General features: G+C 41.4%; 1 protein-coding gene across 3 annotated transcripts in view; it reads right to left on the bottom strand.

Annotated features, from left to right (window-relative positions):
- Window positions 1-24,022, bottom strand: part of LOC122400412 (protein groucho-like) — a 106,353-nt gene that overhangs the window by 5,575 nt on the left and 76,756 nt on the right. The window contains exons 6-10 of one of the 3 annotated variants that reach the window (XM_043401866.1): window positions 22,741-23,038; window positions 19,906-19,931; window positions 12,173-12,316; window positions 10,463-11,013; window positions 1,191-1,466 (exon numbers count right to left, since the gene is read on the bottom strand). In XM_043401866.1, coding sequence (XP_043257801.1) covers window positions 1,191-1,466; window positions 10,463-11,013; window positions 12,173-12,316; window positions 19,906-19,931; window positions 22,741-23,038 — 1,295 coding nt within the window. Of the gene's footprint in view, window positions 1-1,190; window positions 1,467-10,462; window positions 11,014-12,172; window positions 12,317-19,905; window positions 19,932-22,740; window positions 23,051-24,022 lie in introns of all 3 variants that reach the window. The other 2 variants (XM_043401867.1, XM_043401868.1) reach the window with 2 other exon arrangements.

Below are 24,022 nucleotides of genomic sequence, written 5' to 3'. Positions count from 1 at the left end.
ATAGTTGATCGTGATGTATTCAACCTTTCTGCTATACCTCTTGTTGTTTGACGTGGATTTTGCTCCAATATTGCCTTTAAAAGATTGTCGTCAAAGTCGAAAGGACGTCCCGCCCTCGATTCGTCTTTTAAGGTCCTATTTCCAGAACGGAATTTTATAAACCAATTTCTAACTGCCCGATCAGTTATTAGTCCTTCGCCATATATACTGCATATTTTGTTCGGCTGTCGCCTTAGCACTATTGCCTTGTTTAAATTCCCAAAGCATTACATGACGAATATGTATTTCTTCACTCTCCATTTCAGAGGTTAAAAAAAAACAGTTTAACGTAATGTGTATCACACAAAACAGTTGACAAAAGACTAACTGAAGCCTCGTCTATATAGCGAAAACAAAGATTCTACTTAGCTGCATCGGAAGTTACTTATGACTCGACCTAATAAAATCAAAATTGTCGCGACTTGATACGTCGACATTTAGCGATTTATTGCTCTTTCAACATTTTCCATCAATGCATAGAGAGCATTGAATTGACGACAGACGTCGAAAGAGGGTCTAATATCTTGGATGCTAAAGGATGAACGGTAAAAAGAATTTTTTATTAACCCTTTGATCGATCATGGAAGGCGCAACTAAGTTATAAACGCAGATCTATTAATGAATTATTTTCTCGAGTACGTTAACATTTAAAACGTACGTCAATGTAAATAATACAATTTATTTTTAAAATACTGATAAACGAAAACATTGACGTGCATGCGTCCACAGCACTCAAAGGGTCAATTTAAAAACAGCTGGAAATACCCCCTGTTTCTACGTCGAAACGTGCTTCATTTTTAAAAAACAATTCGCGAACCAAATTACAAAGTTGATTGAGAATGCAAGCTATAGTTAACACGATTAAATTTCAAATAATATATAAGTTTGTTTAAATATGACGTATTCCCCCGTCGACCGTTTTTATTGGTTTATCTCGGATTGTGTGCCCAGACCGACGCGGAAATACGTAACAATCAAATTTCGGGGGATTGCGAACCGGTGGAAATCGTGACTTTTAACGGGGGAAAATAAACGGGTAAAAATTCCAATTATCCGTAAAAATTGATGTTAAAATCGAAAAAAAAAAATATGTAAAAATACAAAATTAAAATTTGGAATTGTTAGGTTAGTTTGTTGAGAGAACCACTGACCTGATGTAGTTATCAGGCTGCAAACAGTCGAGTTGCGATACCGACTTCGTGCTTCCTGTACCGCCCTGTCCAATGTCCCAGACCTTGACGCATCCCTTGCCGCCGGTGTACACATACTTGGTCGGATTCGAGATCGTGACGGCGCACACGACCTCCCCGTGACTGAGAGTATTAATTTGCCTCGCATGACGCGGTATCCCTTGTCCGATCAGCGCATCCGGTGGGAAGGGCACCGGCTGCATCTGGCCCTCGCTCGACACGTGGAAGCTGTACGCACTGGAACATCGAGAAAAATGCGACTCGTGAGGTGAACAAGCCGTGTTTACCGACGATACCCGCACCGCCGTGTTCCGGACAGCCGATTACCGATCTAAACATCGTGCACGTTTAGCGAAACTAGATAAGTTAATAGAGCTGACTACCGTCTGCATCGCGAATCTTTTCGACTTTCGAGCCGAAATATCATCGATTGATTTCCAATTTCCAGAAAAAATCCATCTTAACCCTCTCAGAGTACTGTGCCGGAGTCAATTTTGACTCGTCACACGCCTCGAGGCACACGCACCCTACGTCTTGTGTCTACTGCCCCCGATCGATGGGACACTTCCCACTCGTTTTTGTCATACATTGATTTCCAATTTCCAGAAAAACTCCATCTCAACCCTCTCAGAGTACTGTGCCGGAGTCAATTTTGACTCGTCACACGCCTCGAGGCACACGCACGCTACGTCTTGTGTCTACTGCCCCCGATCGATGGGACACTTCCCACTCGTTTTTGTGATACATTGATTTCCAATTTCCAGAAAAAATCCACGTTAACCCTCTCAGAGTACTGTGCCGGAGTCAATTTTGACTCGTCACACGCCTCGAGGCACACGCACCCTACGTCTTGTGTCTACTGCCCCCGATCGATGGGACTGTCGATCGACGTACCCCTTTTGTTTTTTCACTAGTACCTTTCTGCTTTCGAATCGATTCGCTGGATTAATTTCAGCTATACCGGGTGTTCGGCAAACCTCTAGCAAAAATTTTAATGAGCGACAGTAGAGGCCAAAATAAGACGAAAATCAAGAATACTAATTTGTTGATGGAAGCTTCGTTAAAAAGTTATTAACAATTAAATTCAAAAATTTCAAATCGTTCTGGAAAAATTATTTTCGGTTGCGGGGGTCAACTACAATCATTTTTGGTGAGTACACATACCTCCGAAATCCTATCTACTTTCGAGAAAAAAAATCGAGTAGGTGCTGAAATTTTTCGGCGAAAAAAAATTTTTCAAATCGTTCTAAAAAAATTATTTTCGGTTGCGGGGATCAATTACAATCATTTTTTATCATTACACATACCTCCGAAATTGTACGCACTTTCGAGAAAAAAATTCCTTACTGAAAATCCAATTAGGTGCCTAAATTTTTCAACGGAGAAAAAAAATTGCAAATCATTGTGGAAAAATTATTTTCGGTTGCGGGGGTCAATTACAATCAGTTTTTGTCATTAGACATACCCACGAAATCCTGCCCACTATCGAGAAAAAAAATAGAGAAGGTGTGAAATTATTCGAGAAAATTAAAAAATTGCAAATCGTTGTGGAAAAATTATTTTCGGTTGTAGGGTTCAATTACAGTCATTTTTGGTGAATAGACATACCCCCGAAATCTTGCGCATTTTCGAGAAAAAAATTCAGTAAGGGCGGCACTTTAAACGTTAATAACTTTTTAACGAAGCTTCCATCAACAAATTGGTATTCTTGATTTTCGTCTTATTTTGGCCTCTACTATCGCTCATTAAAATTTTTGCTAGAGGTGGCCGAACACCCTGTATACAGTGTTGACATAAGTATTGGCACAGCATGGTTGTGGTGGTACAGATGCTTATAACTACTAAACAAATTGATTTGAAGGTAAAACTTTTTGACGTATTCATTTATTATTTATTTTAGTTTATTACATAACAAAAGCAATAATATAAATAAATTGATTCACAAAACAGGAACGAAAATGTATTGAACATTTTATGGGTGGACGAATGTACTGGTACATTCTACCTATAAAATAGATAATAAATGAACATGTCAAAAAGTTTTTCCTTCAAATCAATTTATTTAGTAGTTATAAGCATCTGTACCACCACAACCATGCTGTGCCAATACCTATGTACAGCATTGTAGGTTTGCGAGCAAAACGGACAGAACACAGGAGAAAAAGCATACAAACGTGTTTTATTTACTTGATTGTAAGTGTTTCCAAGCGAGTCACAAATGACTCCGGCACAGGCTACGAAGTCCAGCACTCGGAATGTTAACCCTATGCACTCTAAGACTTTTCTACGATCACCAGCAACACACTTTCTTACAAAAAACAGATGGTACCAATAACTTTGTCCACCTTGAATATTCATTTCCAAATATATAAAGAAACATGTGCGGAATAGGAAACAAATAACATCCACGTAAATAAGGTAAGTCGATGTTTCGTATGCAGCCACCCAATAATAAGAGTCCCAAGTGCTCGTCTAAATATCGCGTCACTTCTATGTACGTTTATCTACGCGTTTCTCGGTCGCGTTATCGTGATACGTTAGCGTAACAGAAAAAAGGCATTTACTTCGTCTATGTATAACGCGTACGGCCTATCGGTCTTTATCTTGAACATTAATCTCGCTGCACAGACATTTGTTCTAAAGTAAATATATCGATAACGCGTCGTATTTTAACCGTTCCCAGCTACAATAAACAATGGAGGATCGCTGAATTTTCATAGCAAACAAAATCGCAGATAACGAGCCCCGCCTCCGAGCATACGAACGACAAACAACGTTAACAAAAACCACATTATGCCGCGTTCGCGTATCGGCGTCCGATCTTTCGTCAAAAATACAAAGTGTTCGACTGGGGGAATCGACCGTATCGCGATATGCAACTTCCAGGCGTGAAAAACGAAATCTTCGACAAACAAAAATGAGCGTTCTCTTATCGTCTCGAGAACGGTGAACCCGAAAAACTTCGACGTTCTGCGCAGAATTCTCGGGGAGATTCGTTGAACAAATTTTTTTTTTTTCGTCGCCCCGTAAACTCTCTAAATATTGCCTTTCGATATCCGTCGTTAAATATGAAAACGACGGGCAATCAAATTATCTTATCTCGAGACACGGTCGACACCGAGGCGGCTTTGATCCACGCGAACGCAAACAGCTGGTAGTTACTTAGCCTTCGTTCAATTTAGATTTGTTTGGAGAACTGGCTTCGGAGCCTCGGAACGCGCGTCACTTGCCAAACCTAAAAGATATCGATATCGAGCGACAAGGTAAGATAGTTCGCGCGTTGATCTACGATTTAATTGAAAAAGATCTGACCGAGGATTTTAATTGAAAGAAATCATACATGATTGCTCCAGCTCGTATTCGCGAGAAATGAAATAAATAAGTTTGTTTGTAATCATTTACTTTAGCGATTCCTCGCCAATTTCGATGACCTTGAAATATGTTGTCAAGGTCACTGTTATGAAGATTTCTTCTTTCTACGTGTTACCGCCGCTCGCCCTTCGTTTTCGAGACATTTGGAAAAATAATTTTATGTCTGAATTAGCCTCGGGTTGAGTCGGAGATAAAATATTAAACTTTATTCTATATTATCATTATCATTATTGTTATTATTATTGCCGTTATTATTAACAGAAATTGGAAACATGTCTGCCATTATATCAAAAGATGCAGGTATTCTTGTATTAAAATCATGACGACCAACGACAAATAATGTGTACTGTGTCAAGCTAATGTCGGATAATCTTAATATAGAAAATTGAAATAGAAGATGAATGCGTGGCCGGTATAAGAGAATCTAACCTAAACCTAATCCATTATGTTAATTACTAGGTAGAATAGTTAGGTTTAAGTAAGGTTTGGGTAAAATTTGTTTATTATAATAAACAATCGGCGATTCAACGCTTACACACACGCTGCCCCAGTCACTGTACGTATAGACAGAATTCATCGTAGTAGCAGCGATCTTTTTGAAGAAAAATCTCGGAAACTAAGGCCCAGCGGCGGTTATATGTATGGAGAAAAAATCTCCATAACAGCGACCTTGACAACATATTTCAAGGTCATCGAAATTGGCGAGGAATCGCTAAAGTAAATAATTATAGTTTGTTTCATTGTTCGTTGCCCGACGTCCTGTTTATAAAACACGTAATTTGGAAAGAATTATTCGTCCCGCTCGACGAGAAAGAATTTCAGAGCTAATATTAATCCTTTGCGCACGAGAAGCGACTCTTGGTCGCCACGACGTTTCGCGAGGCAGGACGAGTGGCGAGTGAGAGAAAATTATTTTTCTGGGAACTGGAAATCTGTTTAATTAATTCGTACATTCTCTACAAACATGTGAAAAGGCAGAGAAACGAACAGCCAGTTACACATTCGAACTTTCGCAAAATTTTGGTCAAGAAATTGAGAAGAGATATTCGTCAACTACGAGATAGATCTTCAAGTTCGGCGTCCAACTCTGAAGAAATTCGTCTAAACGGAAAGCTTCATGTAATTCTTATTGGCACAAAGAAGGATTGCAAAGTTTGTTCTAGTCGAAACAAACCAGGGGGAAGACATGAGACGACCTATTTTCGTGATACATGTCCAGATAAGACAAGAATGCATCTTGGGTCAACGTTTTATAAATTATCATACCAAGCGAAACTACAGATCTTAGTTTTTCTAAAATTATATTCATAAAGGTGCGAATCTGGATAAAGCATTGAAATATAACGTTTTTGTAACATAATTTAATTGTACCATGTAAGACACTCGACAAATTTGCAAAAACTGGCTGAAAAAGTCGTCGTCCGCAAATGGTCAACCCGGCTAGAAAACGTGTTGCCATCGTAAAAACAAAAATCTGGCCTCGAATGGGATGGGTGCTCGAGCGCTAACAAATCTTCGATGCTGGACCATGGGTCACTTTAAACCGTTAGTCACTGTCAGTTAAATTCCAAGCTAAATTAACAATCTCCTCCCTTCGAAAGTTGCGCCGCGGAGATAGTCATTCTCACGGAATCACAAATTCTGCCAATCACTTTGCCCGGTCGTCTAATCTTTTCGGAAATAATGGACTCCATGGAATTTGCGTTAGCGCCGAGAACGATTTCCACCGATCGTGGATGAAACACCAGCCTAACTTTCGTACGAACAACGCTGGGGAACGTTGAAACTTCCGTCGAAAGTACACAGAGTCGATCATCCGACAGCGCAAACACGTTCAAACTGCAGAGATTCTGTTTCTAACAGTTGTGAATTCCGATCTCTTAATATTCGGTCACCTCGTTATATTATTAGATTTGCGAACAAGTTCTGTTTCTGAGCACACAATGAACGATATTGCTCGTAATAAATAAGGAAAATATACAACGTTCTCTGGCGCGATTCACGAGGGAACGAGATATTTCTTTGCGGCAAATTTATAGAGCGACGCGCGTTCCCTAACAAAATGCATTTGCATCGTTGTGTGCTTCGCGTGTACCGAATGAAGAATAATGTGCAAGCGGCTGCCAAAAATCTCCGCAAAGTATTCGAAAATAATGATATCTGATCAGCTGCTTTAAGATGTGCCATAAATTACAATGGGTGGCTAAATCATTGGTTACAGATGTTTGAAATACGTTTTGAAATTGGTAAGACAGATTCTCGAATTTAAATTAAATTCACAACCAAATCTTCGAGATACGTTTACTCGGATTTGCAATCACCGTGAAAAGTTAAAAGAGTAACATAAAAAAAAATGTGTTCAGAATGGTCTGGGGAGATTCTTGTAAACGTTAGATATTTGATTTCTTCTTAGCCACAAAACAATACCTAATTTATTAAAAAATGTGAATAGTCCTATATAAACTCCTCAATTTTTTTTTTTGTTTAACACTAGAACTACCGACAATTATAGTGTGTTTATTTGTATCAAGGTAATTGAAACGATAGGTGCGTGAAGAAATGTATAATGCAATGGAAATAAGTGTTTATTCATTCTCTTATAGAAAATTACGATAAATTTCCAAAAATTCAGTCGAGTAAATTTTTTACAGGTTTTATTAGAAATTACGAATGGGTCATTTTGACCGGTTTGGTAGTTCTAATGTTAATATGATGCAACTTTCGTATGAAAGTATTTGATGCACGATAGTTTATTTAAGAACTATTTATGTAACAGTTCGTACATTTATAATTTTAACACGTAAGGTGGCTTCAAATCGATCGGAATTATAATACAATGTAACTAATAATTTGTACACAGGAAGTGGATTAGAAAATCTTATCGATTGTCTACAGCCTTCCCCCACGTAATATGAACAGTGCAAAATATTTATGAGTTACAACAACGTGTAAAAAAGGTTGCAACAAGCCTAGTATATCAGAAAAAAATCAGTCGAGAGTGATTGTACGCGTGATACAATCAATGATACGGGATATCAACTCGTGTGGCCGCTAATGGAGGTCGCTTCGATTATCTATTATAAAGTAACGTTTTCCAACGAGTGACAATATCTCGAGAACAACTTAACACCCATGTTTCTTGCAATGTATTTCGTTAAATTCGAACTCTAGTAATCGTTTTCAAATTGACTACTTTAGATTAACGTCCAAGCGTAAGCTGCTTGAAAAAATGTTTCACAAGAACGTCGCGCGATAGAAACGCAGGGATACACGGCATAGTAATCAGTTTTTAGTTATCTTGCTCTTTTACCGAGATATGAAGATCACCTTGATCTTTTTTTTTAAACGAAACACCCAACATTTCGAAATCTAAAAAGTGAAGTTTATCGCGAGCCGGTAACGACAATCAAAGATACACGAGAACGTGTTATTACAGCGCTTAATGGTACAATAACTACAGTGTGTCACTCTGACTCATTCATCGATTACACGCTCCGAGCTCAGTCATTTACATTAGAAATTATTTTAAAAATATCTTTGTAATCGTTAACTTCCGACCTCGTACGCTCGTTCAGGGTCGAATTCAAAACAGTCGTCTGAATTTTCCTTTTAAAAAAATAAAGAATGCCTTCGAGCATAATTTTGATAAGTACAGCGATCCCTCGTTAATCGTTTTTATCGAGGGAAGTACTAGAAGCTTGATCGCATTACAGGCGAAAGTGAATGAAACAGAGAGAGAAATATTCAATGTTTTTAAATCGTTTAGAAATCGAAGTACAGCGGTGTTTTAAAAAAAGAGGCACAGAATAATTGGAAATAATTTCACATCTATGCACGACAATGATCCAAAACACACCGCAAAAATATGTCGAAATTATTTACGACAGTTAGAAGAAAATTCTAATGTAAAAGTAATGGAACGACCACCCCAATCTTCCGACTTGAACCCCATAGAAAAACTTTGGGGATCACTTGGATATACAAGTCCGAAAACGATGTCCAAAATCGGAAAAACATTTATGGGAAATTTTATAATCGGAGTGGAATCTGATTGGCAGTGAAATAATGAAAAAACTAACATCCAAAATGCCACGACTCGTAAGTGCAGTTATAAAAACACACAGCGGATATATTGATGAGAAGAAGATATAATTGTTTTTTATTATTGTAGGCGAGTTATTTGATGAACTATCGGTTAAATGCGTTCTCTAATAGTGTACAAACCGGCATACATGAAATTTAATCGAGTTTATGAAATATTTCATAATTTTTTTTAGATAGTAGTAAGAATTACGGAGGTGTACACGTACTTTTGAGCAACCAGACTTGCAACGTTCGCCACGTCGCACAGTGGGGCCATTACATGCCAAACGCGGCAAAAAGTGGTTTTATACAAATATACCCACAATGAAATAATGATTCACTAATAGTTAATGGGACACATGGGCCATGATTTAGTGTGATTTTTTTTATCATTTGTCGATTTTTGATACGACTACATGATTTTGAAACGTTCAATCTTAAAATCATCCAAAATTATAATCATCGTTTAATGTTGCTTTGATTCTTCAAAGTAAATGATGAGTAATTGAATTAAATGTACTTAGTACGTATTTAAATTACACCAAAGTACACTTTTATATCTTCAACAATTTTTGAGTTATAACTAATTGAACATGTTCAGTTTTCATTTTAATTTTTAATTATGAATGCAGTGTGATTCAGTGTTCATTTTAAGCCTTACCTTTTTTTTAAAAAAAAAATTAGCTGCTACTAGCTGCTACTGCGAAAAATATAAAGATGATCAACTGTTTCGGCACGTGCGTGCGTCGGCGATTGCGAGTATTGTTACGATTCTCAAAAATACATAAAAACTAGGAAACAATGCATACATTTCATTGTTTTTGCTTCGAATGCTATAAAAGCATAAAATGATCACGAATTTGGTGCATTTGTCGTTTGACGTTCCTAACTTGTATGTTGTGAGTGAAATATTTAGTGTTAAAATAATGGAATTTCCAATTGAAGTAGGTAAGTACAGATATATATATTTGAAATCCGCCATTTTTCTTCATCTTCTATACAGTTTGTTAATACAGTTTTCGTAGCAAAAGTATCATTTTAATAGAGTGACATTTTTTTTTAAATCCTAAGGTTCATCAGGAGTACGTGTGTTTTTAATGATGCAGTTTTATAACATCATGACACAGCATCAAAATCATGATTTTGAAAATAAACTAGAATTTTCAGAGTGGCCCTTAATGAGCCAGGATAATTATTCTCTGGAGTACCAGAAAATTTTGAAAACAAAAATTGCAACTTTGAAGTCCCGTTTCAGGAGAAGATGGCAATTAGCGAATAGACGACACGACCTTTACGAAGAGAAAACGAAAGAATTTATGAATCTATGAATGATTCTTCATCTGATTCTTCATTCGTAATTTAAATACGTACTAAGTACATTTAATTCAATTACTCATCATTTACTTTGAAGAATCAAAGCAACAATAAACGATGATTATAATTTTGGATGATTTTAAGATTGAACGTTTCAAAATCACGTAGTCGTATCAAAAATCGACAAATGATAAAAAAAATCACACTAAATCATGGCCCATGTGTCCCATTAACTATTAGTGAATCATTATTTCATTGTGGGTATATTTGTATAAAACCACTTTCTGCCGCGTTTGGCATGCAATGGCCCCACTGTGGGTCGATGCAGTTTCAGAAATTGGTGAACGTTAGCGAGTGACTATTTGATGCAGGAAACGAGTCAATACCGAACGAATTGCACGAAAAATGATAAGGTCTGGGAATCTCGCGTTTGATGATGGAACGTAGTAGGTATGTCTACTCACGGTTTGCCTCCGGGTACACCGACCGATCCCATGGTAGTCCTCATAGCCACATGGGGGTCGTACAATTGCTGTAGCGAAGGTGGTGCTCTAGGCGCCACGTAGCCATTATAACTCATCATGTCGACGTGTGGATGTTGGCCAGCTGGTCCCAGATGGTGCGGCGGCGGACCGGGTGGATAGTGTGGCGGATAGGCGCTCGGTACGCCAGGAGGCGGTGGTCCCTGGTGTATCTTGGCCGATCCTGAGGGCTTCAGACCAGATCCACCCAGCGCGGAGCCCGAGGTTGGCGTCATCGGTTTCGAGATCGGTGTCGTTGGCTTCTCCCGTTCCTCCATCTTCTTCGCTGACGGTGTGCTGGCGTTGCTGCTGGTTCCACTCCTGGGCGAGTGAGGTGGCACGTCCTTCTTCGTCTGAACCCCGGCACCCATCGCTGGCACCACTTTGTCCAAACCGTTTTCCCGAGGGGACGACGTGCCATTCACCACCGGACTGGTTGGTCCCTCGCTCGCGTCGTCCACGACTAGATCCTGATCGCTTTTCTCGCCGTCGCTCTGCAGCATCAGAAATACGTCTATTACACGAGCAATTCGTCTAACAAATTTTTAGCAATTTTTCAAACTGGCTGGCTCAATAACGGAGTCAATTTTCATCCGACTTACTTAAAATTTTGTACGGTGGCTCCTCTTCAGTTACGGAATTTTATAATAAATAATTTTTATAAATCCCTACGGGATATTGGAACTATATTTCATACATTCGTAAAGGCTGGTAATAAAAAATATACTGAAGCCTCATATTTTATGCAGTACAACGTTATTTTAGCCTTTAGTGTTCCTGTGTGTTCTATGTGTGTCCATCCAATTTAGAAGTTAGTTTTATTTATTTTTTACATACACATATTATGTAGATTTTCACTGTTCAAGAGGGGGTGAGACGCAGATTAAATTTGTGTATTTTTCTACTAAACCAACAAGTTAAATTGTAACACGTTTCCATAAAAACGTTTTCGTTTCGATCGCGTATGAAACAAAATTCCGAGTTGACTCCTTCTCAAATATAAATACGAGTGTAAAGGGTTAAAAATTAGCAACCAGAGAGAAAAAGTAGAACATAGACGTGTCTGTTGATCGTAAAAATTTTATCGAATTTAGTAAATAAATTTACAGCCCCGCCGGAGAAACGTACGTTTCCGAGTCGCGTCGTGTTTGTGCGCGCGATACGCAATCGCGTTCTTTTTTTTTAGAAAACCGTATAAAACAGCATTCGAGGAGATTAAATCGAAGATTGTTACCGGAGTCATTGAAGGATACGCGAAACGGTTAAACAACGAACCGTCTCCGTCGTCGTTTGTTAAGGATTAGGAATATTCCCTGAGACTTTTAATATTCGTGTCGAGTACGTGATTCACGAAATTTAACATTGTTTGACGAAGAGTCGACGAAACGAGGGATTTACTACCATCGAAAACCGTGTTTAAAGAATACACTTCCCACAGTTTGCGTACCCAAGTTACATATTGGTAAGGCTAATCAGCGTTATCTTGTTTGAAGTCCCGAACCGCGGTACAACGTTGCCTCCGCGCCCCGTACTTTATGCAACGATAATTGCGTTATCGTCGTTTCTCCGGGTTAACTGCTAAATAAAACGTCTCGACGTACGAGCAACGAACGATTCTGGTAGACGACGCGGGACAAGAATGTCTGCACTTACGTGACCGATGTCTTTATCCTGTTCCTTTTTCATTTTCTTGATGTGCATGGGATGGTCATGGTGATTCTGAGAATGATGGGAATGGTGCGTCTCCTGCGGTGTCCGTGGACGACTGTACTTATCGCCAGGCGATATCGAGCTTCTCTGTAACGTGACGAAAATTACGCGTCGCGCGTTGTGCTTCGCATAACTTCCCTCCTGGACGAAGATCGCGACAGATAGGAACGAGTTTCGATCGTGTCTGGGTCCCGGGGGAAAACGTACAGACTCGTTTAAAAGTATTACGCGCGCAAATCCTACATTCGTTGCATGAACGTTCGTTCAAACAAGAGTACAGAAGTTTTCGATCCGCGCCGCTATTTTATCGTAAGGAGAAAACTGATTTAAACGAAAGTTATTTTATCGAATTCCGCTACACGTACGAAACTGATCGCTCGAAAGAAACGAAAGTGATAGAAAAATAATTAAAACAAAGCACGAGCGTCGAATCGTTTGTAATTCAGCGAAAGTATATTGGGTAAACGTAGAGCAAACATCGATAAGAACGATAAAAGGAGCAACGCGAACTGGTTTATTTGCATGAAAATAGAAATTAATTGATTTATATAAATTTTACAGCCGCCAAGAACGGTCCCTCGGTTTTATAGTGCAACCATAATGGCCGCTACGTGTGGCCTCACGATCGTTAAGGGTTAATAATGTCCATAATTGATGTTGGAACCGAGAGCATTATTAAAAAATGAGAAAGAGAATGAAACAAAAAACGTAGAAACGCACCGGCAGTCGGGCCCCGCCCTCCGATATATCAGACCCTCGACTTATTACGGTAAGAAAGCTATTATTGAGCAATAGAGACCGACGCTTTGATTTCTAGTTTTTTAATCTATAAAATTGTTTTAACATTTCTTTCCTTCGGCGTGGCTCGGTTTGTAATTGGTAAGCGCACCCGTACATCGCCGTTAATCTATTGAAACAGAATCGAACCACCGATCTATACGTCTCTTTATCTATTTAGTACCGAAACATTATTACAAATATATTTTATCGAAATCTGTTGTACAGACTTAATTTATCTTTAAAAAAAGGCCACAAAAAGAAGAGATATAAATCGCTTTATAGGCCACTATGTACCGCGTATTGATATCGCCATTATGAACTTGAAATTTTTATTTTAACAACCTCGAAACCCCTGGATTACCATAATTTTGAACTTTGATCACGTTTCCGACACTTTCAGCCGACGAAGAAGCGTCCCGACGCTACTCGACGAAGACACATCGCAGGGACAGAAGTATATAGGTTTACACAGGGCCGTTAATCTCTAGTTAAATAACAGACAACTGGCGTGGACTGAAACAACGGATTACCCACCAGTTTCCTGCGGTCCGATCAACGTGACAAAACCGTAATTACCTGCGTCGACGATTATTATCAATTGTCACGCGAGCGCGTTCACGTTCGCGATAATCGATTTCGAATTCGCCGCGGCGAGGCGCGCCGCGCCGGCCGGACGCCCCGTTTCAAAGGCATCGAAACGTAATTTTCAACGCTTCGCGTTCTTGAATAAAACATCTCCAACATCGCGCACGAATGGGCTGTAATGGTTTCGAAACACGGAATAACGATTCCCGCTCTACCTTCGAATAGAGGTTTTCAATTCTCTCTTATCATCCGCGAGCGAAAAAAAAAAGGAATCGTTCCAATAATAAATTCCACGGTGCTCTATCGAAACAACAAATTCCCCCCGTCAGCGAAAGATCGCTAGAAATTAACAACGAGCGAAGAGCAATATTAAATGCCTTTCTTTGATTCGTTTTAATGGGATCAGGTAGAACGGGCATGAGAGCACACGCATCCTCGAACACGCTATTAACCCTTAACGGTCGAAAGGCCACGCGTACTGGCTATTACGTATTATAACGTATTCTATAAAAAATGAAAAGCCGTGCACGTAATTATTGGAATATTACATCATTATTGCATCGTCCATCGTTTCTATAATCAGTATTCAACGCGGTTTACGATATTGATTTATTGCTCTATGTAATATAACGAGGTTCCAGTGTAAACAAGGGTGTATATTAAAATCCATATATTATGAACGTGAAAGATAAAGTTCAAAATATTTCGAAAAATTCTACGAGCCTCGTACACGAGTATCTCGTATTGTTCTATTGTATTTTTAGAGTCGCGATTTTTTTTCGATTCTACCCTGATGATTCCATCCTCCCGAGTTTTTCATTTTTGCATTCCAAATTTTTTCGTGGCCCGAATCCTACTCTGTCAGAGTGTAATCATAATCTGTACGGGTTTCCCGAATTCTGGTTCGAATAGGAGAGCTTGATTAACGTCTAGTCACGAAGTCCCAATTTCGAACGTAATAGGGCGAGCCAGTGTTAGATTGGTAATCGGAACACTGGATAATTTCCACGCAGGTGTCCCCCCGTGTATCGACGAGCTTCGTGCAGCGGAAAAAAATTCTGCAACTAGCCCAGAAAGGCGTACGCTCCTATCGTCACAATTTCGAAATATTTTCTGAAAAACGTCGAGAAATTGAATTGTTTAACATCACTGGTAGTTACTAAAAATCTGGATTAGAAATGTGTCACGTACGTTGATGCTTGCGATCCCCCATAGAATTGCTTTCAATTATAAGTGAAAGAGTTTAATAAAAATTCAAGCTCAAGTTATCCAGATAGCATTCGAACGGTATTCGACAAGATTTGAGTCGTAGAAAAGCTCGAATACAGAAGAGCCATGTATAACGCTTTCCTTGTTAGATCCACGAATCAAGAACTCGTATAGTATTCGAATAATATTTCTAACCCAAGATATCCAAGTAGTATTCGAACGGAATTTGACAAGATTTGAGTCGTAGAAGCACTCGAATACAGAAGAGTCATGTCTGATGCTTCCCTTATTAGACCCAATGGATCCAGAATCGGCATAGTATTCGACAAGATTTGTGTCGTAGAAGAGCTCGAATACAGAGGAGTCATGTCTGGAGCTTCCCTTGTTAAACCCAATGGATCAAGAACTTCATTTGAATCGTAGAAGAGCTCGAATACAGAAGAGTCATGTCTGATACTCCTCTTGTTAGACCCATATTGGAGTCCCAAATGAATCCCAATGAATCGAGAATTTCTACAGTATTCGAACGGTATTCGGCAAGATTTGAGTCGTAGAAAAGCTCGAATACAGAAGAGCCATGTATAACGCTTTCCTTGTTAGATCCACGAATCAAGAACTCGTATAGTATTCGAATAATATTTCTAGCCCAAGATATCCAAATAATATTCGAACGGTATTCGACAAGATTTGAGTCGTAGAAAAGCTCGAATACAGAAGAGCCATGTATAACGCTTTCCTTGTTAGATCCATGAATCAAGAACTCGTATAGTATTCGAATAATATTTCTAACCCAAGATATCCAAGTAGTATTCGAACGGAATTTGACAAGATTTGAGCCGTAGAAGCACTCGAATACAGAAGAGTCATGTCTGATGCTTCCCTTATTAGACCCAATGGATCCAGAATCGGCATAGTATTCAACAAGATTTGTGTCGTAGAAGAGCTCGAATACAGAGGAGTCATGTCTGGAGCTTCCCTTGTTAAACCCAATGGATCAAGAACTTGATTTGAATCGTAGAAGCACTCGAATACAGAAGTGTCATGTCTGATGCTCCTCTTGTTAGACCCATATTGGAGTCCCAAATGAATCCCAATGAATCGAGAATTTCTACAGTATTCGAACGGTATTCGGCAAGATTTGAGTCGTAGAAAAGCTCGAATACAGAAGAGCCATGTATAACGCTTTCCTTGTTAGATCCACGAATCAAGAACTCGTATAGTATTCGAATAATATTTCAAGTCCAAGTTATCCAAGCGGTATTCAGCAAAGTTTCGACTCGCAGAGGCGCTCGAATACAGAGAAGTTGTAGGAATAATATCGGGCGTTGGATGAAACGAGGATTTCCGGTGGGTGTTCGCGCGGCCGGCACGCGTCGCGTTCCCCGACCGTCGTTCGATTCGTAACGGAGCGTAAACGGAATTGGCGGTGGACAGCGTGTCCGCGAGTGTGTACGTAAAAGCCACGAAGAAAAGAGGAAAACACGAGGGGATCGGCCCCCGGGGGCCCGGCTACGAACGCCGCGTACGGACCAAAGAAAGAGAATTAAAGGAAGCGCGATACTAGGAGGAGTAAAGGGGTAGGAGCACGGAGGATGGCTTGGGAAGGAAGGCAAAAAAAAAAAAAAAGACGAGAAAAGGAATGGAAGGAAGATGCTTTGGGAAGAGGTTGATAATGATTATAGAGTCGGCGCAGCGCGGTAGAGAACGAGACGAAGAGACACACGTGCACGCACCGCGCACGGATACACGAGCACACGCGCGCCCAGGTACGAGGGAACGAACAGGAACGAGGGAACCGAGGAAACTGCCCGGAGGATCGGTCGAATAAGGAGAGAGGAAAATAGAATGACGAGAGGCAGAATGAGAGGGCGTCGATGGGCGTTTCGCGGTCCCGCGATGATTACAGGCTCGACAAACCTATAATACACGCTGGCTATCTCCCCTTTTCCTCCTTCTTTATGGCTGCTCCGTTCTTTTCATTATTTTTTTTTCTTGCCCTTCTCCGTCCCTCTCGTTTCGTCTCCCTTGTGAGACTCGCGAGCGAGTTCTACGCGAGAAGGTCGTTACTTGCATTTTCTACGGACGAACCGTGCGCGCCTACCCCTCGGCTACGAAAAGAAAAGTTTCCGAACGAGGATCGCGGACCGAAGCCGTCACGCGGGCTTTATCCCCCGAGCCCGATACAATCGAGCTTACCATTCGTCTGTAATTACTTTTGTAACTTTAATGTTATCCGCTCGCTACGGGCACGGGTATCGTTTCTAACCCCGCCGGGAATTTCGAGCCACGGTTCAACTGGTTCGGGGGCTTTTGTTTCGCGAGACCACGAACGAGGCTGTTGATCGACGCGCGTGGAAAATGATCTCGCGTCGGGATCCGGGCGTGAAACTACTCGCGATCCGTTTCATAACAAATGGCACCTGATTATTTATTGTATACAGTAATGATTCGGGGTGGGTAGCGAGAGAAATGTTCAATTTACGAATTACGTGTACATTTTAAGAATCACTAATGTAATCTCCTTTGTATAGAGCCAACACAACATCCTGAAGGCATACAGAATCGACGAAAGTCGAAATTCCTCAGGTAGGAGGGTCAGAAATGTTCAATTTACGAATCACGTGTACATTTTAAGAATCACTAATGTAATCTCCTATGTATAGAGCCAACACAACATCCTGAAGGCATAGAGAATTGACGAAAGTCGAAATTCCTCAGGTAGGAGGGACAGAAATGTTCAATTTACGAATCACGTGTACATTTTAAGAATCACTAATGTAATCTCCTTTGTATAGAGCCAACACAACATCGTGGATTCATAGAGAATCGACGAAAGTCGAAATTCCTCAGGTAGGAGGGACAGAAATGTTCAATTTACGAATCACAGGTTCATTTTAAGAATCACTACTGTAGTCTCTTTTCTATACACCCAACAACATCCTGGAGTCATAGGAAGACGACTATACAAATTGTTCTGAGACAAGTTCGATACAGTTATTAACCCCTTTTACGCAATGCAAGATTGTCCAGGATAAAAATGGCGGCACAATCTGCTTTTCAAAAGTCTGTTTGTTTCTAAAGTCTTTTTGGAAGTCTGTTGCCTGATTAAGTTCTTATATATCATGTAAAATTCTCTCAAACCTCGACTGAAATGGACTCGTTACTCTCCCATGTTAAAACATTTATGTATCAAATGGAATGACCGTGATTCGGACAGGCAAAATGGGACACATTTGTACGAACTGTTCTCATTGTTTTTTACAATAGGCCCCACGCGTTATGAAGCAGCCTGTACGCCAGTTTCTAGATACCACATGGGTGATAACGAGAGTTCTAAGGCTGACAGTAATTGACGCCAAGAGCCGAGTACTGGACGCATTGTAACTCGACTGGAAGGATGATCTGCAGCGAGGGTGGGATTGAGTTATGCATGAGCTACGACCGAACCCGTTACCGAACCGATTCCGAGCGAGCTAATATTAGAATTTCACCGCAGTTTTCGTAGACATACAACAATATATTACACTCGTGTCGCGATTGCACCTAGTTTGTATCTGCAAAATATTTTAGTAAGATTCGAAACAACGTGAATTTAAACCGAGCAATATTCAGTTGCAAATTGTTTTGTCCTACGACAAAGAGGGTTAAAATCGCGAGGATCGTGGACGAGGCAGCGTGGAGCGAAACCGGAAAAAGGAAAAGTCGAAACGCGAGGAGGAGACCCCGGTTAGGGATTTTTTTTCCGAGTCGTTCTCTTTCCCCGTCCGCCACTTTATATACCTCTTCTGCGTCCGTCGAAAACATAATTGCGCGTACAGTACGTACTCGTGGGCGAAGTACGGCTAAAGCACTCGTTGTACCCTTCACGCGCACGGAAAGTTACACGCGTGTAACGTACCTGTAATACACGTGGGGTCACGTCGCGAGTACTCGTGCGTCGAGTACGTTGTACCGTGGAACGTTAAGTTGCGTACGCGAGCGGCTGGTGTACACGGCGCGACCGGGATTAGGAAGAGTCGTCGAAAATGCATAATTTAAAGCGTACGCGGGCGAAGGAAGAAAAAGAAAATAATAATTGTGCTAGGAACAAAAGGGTCGACGAAGGATGGGAGGCTCCGTTCTTCGCGGTGCATCGAAATAATCTTGTTAATCGTCGCACCGGGGTAATTTTTACCCCGTTCGATCGTTCGACGCGATTGGATTATTTATCTACGCCGTTAAACCCTTCAAAATTTTCCGAAGGGAAAATCGCAGTGAAACGGATAAACGGGGAAAAAAATGCCCATCGACGTTTATTTGTTTACCAGCGCCCGATAGATTGCACGTTTGAACTTCAATGGATAATCCGATTGTTGGCTCGACGTTTCGATAAATGATTTGTCTGCGTTTCGGCGGAGAAATATTTACCGGTTACGTAAAATACAGAAACTGACGGGGAAGGTTGAAGGGGGTCCGGGGGGGGGGCATAAACCACGGCGCATATTATTGTTTCATCCGCGATAAAATAGCGGCGCGCTGACATAATTTCATTTGCGCAGTAAACCTTAATTACGACACGCGAAAAATAAAGCGCGCCTCCCTCTTTCTCTCTCGTTCTCTCTCTGTTGCCTCTGTCGCACGGCCCCGGTTCTTCCCCCCGTCTCGCGACGTTCGATAACATCGACAAAGCGCGGCCCCCATCGACGCCTCATCGACGTCGATTAATAATTTAATCCGGAACGACGACGTCATTGTCGAAAACGCGATTCGCGCGTCGATACCCCGGCGTGCTTCCAACGGGGGCGGTCGATTTTCAGCTAAAAGCGAAGAAACAACGCTCGAAAACGCGGACCGGAGTATGAGAAAAAAATCGAAAAAAAAAAGCGAAGGCGCAAACGAGGAAAAACGGCGGGCAACCCATTAACCCGGTGCGATTCGAATACTAAATCCGTCCGGACTCGCGAAAAATTCGTAACTCGAAATACGCTCTATCCTTCTTCGATGGTGAACGCGCGCGCGAGAGAGAGAGAGAGAGAGAGAGAGAGAGAGAGAGAGAAAGAGAGAAAGAGAGAAAGAGAGAAAAAAAATAGATTGGAAAAACAGAACGAAATATTTCTACTCACGTGTCTCTCCTCGGTCGAGCTGAGACCTGTAACGAGACAAATGCAAACAATCGTCAGTCAAAAAAGCCGTGCGGTACGTTTCCACGGGAAAATGATTTTTCATGCACCGCGGCTCTCGACGTGTCGAACGGCGGAACGATAGCGGGGCGGGGGATTGTGCATGGGGGTTGGAGAGAAAAAAAAAATCGTAAAAATCCCGACCACCGCGCCCGCCGATAAAATGTTAATAACGTGCCCGTAAAAGGGAGTATACAGAGAACAGGGAGGGGACGGGAGTGTGGATAGGTGGGAAGGGCGACCGGCGCCCGTATAAATGATCTTCATGCATATTTATGCGCTTTTCGCTCAAAACCGCCGGTGTCCGCTAACAGGGTGACGCAAACACGTTCACCGCCACCCCCGCGTCCTTTTACCCCACCAACCCCCTACGTCCCCACGGTCGAAAGCGGATACCCGAAAAGCGCTTTGAAAATTTCCAGCCGAGCGAGCCGAGAGCCGCACGCTCGCGTCACGTCGGGCTACATATTTTTTTTTCCCACCCCCCTCTCCCCCTGCCTCGAGCGGGCCGCGTGGCCCATCGCCCAGTTTTCGGTGGCGCGCACCCCCATCCCACCCCCGACGCTCGACTCGTGCTCTTTTTTTCCAGCCCCTCGGGCACGAACGGTATCGCGAAAGCGGGATCAAACGGATGACGGTGACAAAAAGAGGAAAAATCCGGTCCGATGGTCGGCAGTCCGCGACGCGGAAAGCTCGCAGTCGAGATTCGTTATATCGGGACTGGCCAGGGGAGGGGATCGTGAGAGGGGGATAGAGTCGAGAGGGTGGGAAGCAGCACTCGAACGTGACCAAAGGCCGGAATTTCGTTAATTTCTTTTCTCGCCGCGTTGCCCGCAGTGGTGGCAATTAAAATCGTGTGGAAGGGCGAAAGGTATGCGTATAACGAGTATTCCGGGGTTTAACGATTCTCCCGCGAAGCGGGCGCAGGAGGAATTCGATCGTCGAGGGGGTGGAACGAAGGAGGGCGCCCCGACGAAATCGGGAGAGGCTGCTGCGGTTTTTGGAACAGCCGACCAGAGGGCGGTAACGCGTTGCTAAAGGAAGCGTGGAAATTAACCGGCAGTAACGTGAATTATAGGGAGTTTAACCCCGGAGTTCGATCGAGGTACGCGATTCGATTCCCTTCGACGATCAACCCCTACGGGTCACGGGATCGAGAACGTTCGCGAGTAGTTTTCCAGATCGTTTTACGATCGAGACTTTTACGTGGGTATCTCCAGGCGGTTGCTCCAATTGTCACGATAATGATAGAAGGTCTTCTGGAATTCAACGATACTCTACCGTCGACGAGAAGCCTCGATTTTGAACGTTATAACGGTTCATCGTTTCTATTGGGTTGTTCGGAAAGTAATTTCGTTTTTCTTCTGCGTGAAAAGGAACAATTTTCTTCTAATATAGGATGTTCCGCATTATAGTAACAATGGTATTATTGAAAAATTGATCAGTATCGATATTTACTCTAATTATGCATTTTTACTATTGGCCGTGTCGATGGTCACCGGTGACCCCCACGGCAGTCAACGTGTTAACTGGCCTTCCAGAACGTGGGGCACCTTCAATATCAAAGTTTTGACACTGCCATTCTGTTAAAACATCTTCTCCAAACACGTCACACAATTTTATGCTTGTTTGAACAGCATTCTTACCTTTTTAATAATAAAAATGCATTATCTGATTTTCCATAACTGACGGGATACCAAAGAAATACAATTTCTTTTTACCAAGAAACGAACAAAATTTTTTACAAATAAGCCACGAAGTGTCAGCTGTGAAAATATATAATGAGAATACGGTTTAGAATAAAGTTGACTGGCTAAAAATATAATTAACGTCTCTGTTGGTAAGAAATCGAAATCATTTCCCGAACAACCCAGTATGTTCTCACGACAAAACAAATTCGAGAAAAGAGACATGTATTTGCGTAGGATGAAGCGTGGACGGAAAAGCTAGTACGCGATTTGTCTTCCTCCCAAGAAGACAAATTTACTAATCTTGATATACGAGATTCGTCGCAGTTCGTTATACTTTGCTCGTTATCGGGCTTGAAAACATTAGATACTGTTTATGAACGTATCGTAAATCTGAAAGGATAAGATAAGAAGAAATTCAAGTCCATGCAGCGTACCGGTGGTTGTGGCGAAACAGTTCGTACGAGAGGCCAGCGATTGTCACGTTGTCGAAGGATGGCAACGTGACATTATTGGAAAAATTGCTCCGAGTCGTCTGTGACTTGATCCGAAAATATGCAAATACAGTTGTGCAATTTCGCCCTAAGAATTACTTTCTTTGGCTATTTGCAACGCGTTAATTATCAAAGAGGGAGATACCTCTCGATTTCTGGTTTCATAGGTCCTACGCTCCAAATTCACCCTTTCACGAATCGAAAGTATGTAACAAAAGACATTGATAGGCGTTACACACTTTCTCCGCATGTATCTAAACTTGGAGCAATTCTACTTTCTACTAAATGGGTATTCTCTAAACTGGTCTTTATCGATGTTTAACACTTAGCAGTCCGCAATGGCGATCCGTCTACTAGCAAAAGGGTGAATGTGCCCTGTGAAAGGGTGAATATGATTCGCAAAAGGGTAAACTCGGAGTACAAAACCTGAATCGTCGAGAGGTGTGCGTTGCAATACCATGGAAGGACAACAACCCCAACGCGCTTTAGAATCGTGGTTCGAGCAGTCGTGCGCGGCAGTTGTATTTTCGAAAGAATCGTTACGTGTCCGTAGCCCTTGGAAGACAAGGTGGATGTAAGAGAAATTGACTACTCACCACCGTTGCTTTTTAAATCGTCGGGCTGACCACGGTGCAGTTCCGGTTTACCAAGCATCGAAAGTGGATGAGCCGCCGTTGTACCGGGTGCTGTGGCGGCTCCCGGCGTCAGGCCAATACCAATAAGAGCAGCAGAGGCGGAAGTCGGCACCGGAAGTCCAGCAGCTGGCCCTAGTCCCGGAAGTCCGGGTAGGCCAGGATGAGCGCCTATCGCTGTCCCCTGTGGCAGTTGCTGAGCATGCATTTGCTGTATCAACCTTGGTATATCGGGTCTCTGTTGCTGAAACAGAAAGAGCGGCTGTCAAAGTCGCTGAACTTTAACGGTTAACACCAGTGACATTACATATAAGCCAATGTAAAATATAGGGCGTGTCGGGAACATCGGGAGTAACAGAGTGTCTTTAAATTGGACGATTTTATTACAACCAACGTAATTATTCTGTCCGCGCGTCGACTGTCATAGCGAATGCTTGGAATAAACCAATCCTAACGCTTGCAGACATTTGAGCAACGTTAGGTCTGGATTTGGTACCGAATACTTCTGTTGTACGTATTAAAATTTATGCAAACGTCGAGGAGATTCCTAGACAGAGAGAACAAGCAATTAACGCGTTTAATTTACGTCTTTATTCTTGTTTGATATGTTTATGTCGATAGGATCGAAGAAAAACACTAACAATTTAGAAACGCTCTGTATATCTGATGAAGATCGTTTGAACAGGAATTTGGACTTGGATCTTTCGGTTGCCATACGACTGCTACTATTAATTCGACTATTCGGGCTGTCGACAGGTTTCTGATCCTGAAATTGAATATTGCAAAGGGGAGTGATACTCTCATTAATTAATAATAATATTGAATTAATAGGAGCAGTCGAGGCATGGTTGAGGTGATTTAGGCAAAAGTTCAACAGTAACTAACACCATTAATTACCTTTAATTTGCTACAACTCGTAGGAAATATTGAAAACTTATTGCTAAACTAAACATTCTTCCAAATCTGTACATTTTAATTGGTAACGAAATATTTTTAACGAACACAAGGAAAAGTACAAATATCGACGATGCATCGCAAGTCTCATTTTGGGTTCCTCTTCCTGTATATACATTTTTATTTACGTTTATTTAACGTGATGAATGGTAATGATAAAGTTATACAACATTATTATAATACAAACAGAAAATAATGTATCAGGAAAAAGAAATAACAGACACGCAACTCAATGATACGATTACACGCTTAAATAAATAGAATAAAGTATAGTCTTGTTTTGTTATTATCT

Source organism: Colletes gigas, unplaced genomic scaffold (assembly GCF_013123115.1).
Source record: "Colletes gigas isolate AHSC1104 unplaced genomic scaffold, ASM1312311v1 Colletes_gigas_Sc00018, whole genome shotgun sequence".
NCBI classification, from domain to species: domain Eukaryota; kingdom Metazoa; phylum Arthropoda; class Insecta; order Hymenoptera; family Colletidae; genus Colletes; species Colletes gigas.
This window is presented reverse-complemented; position numbering and strand designations above follow the sequence as displayed.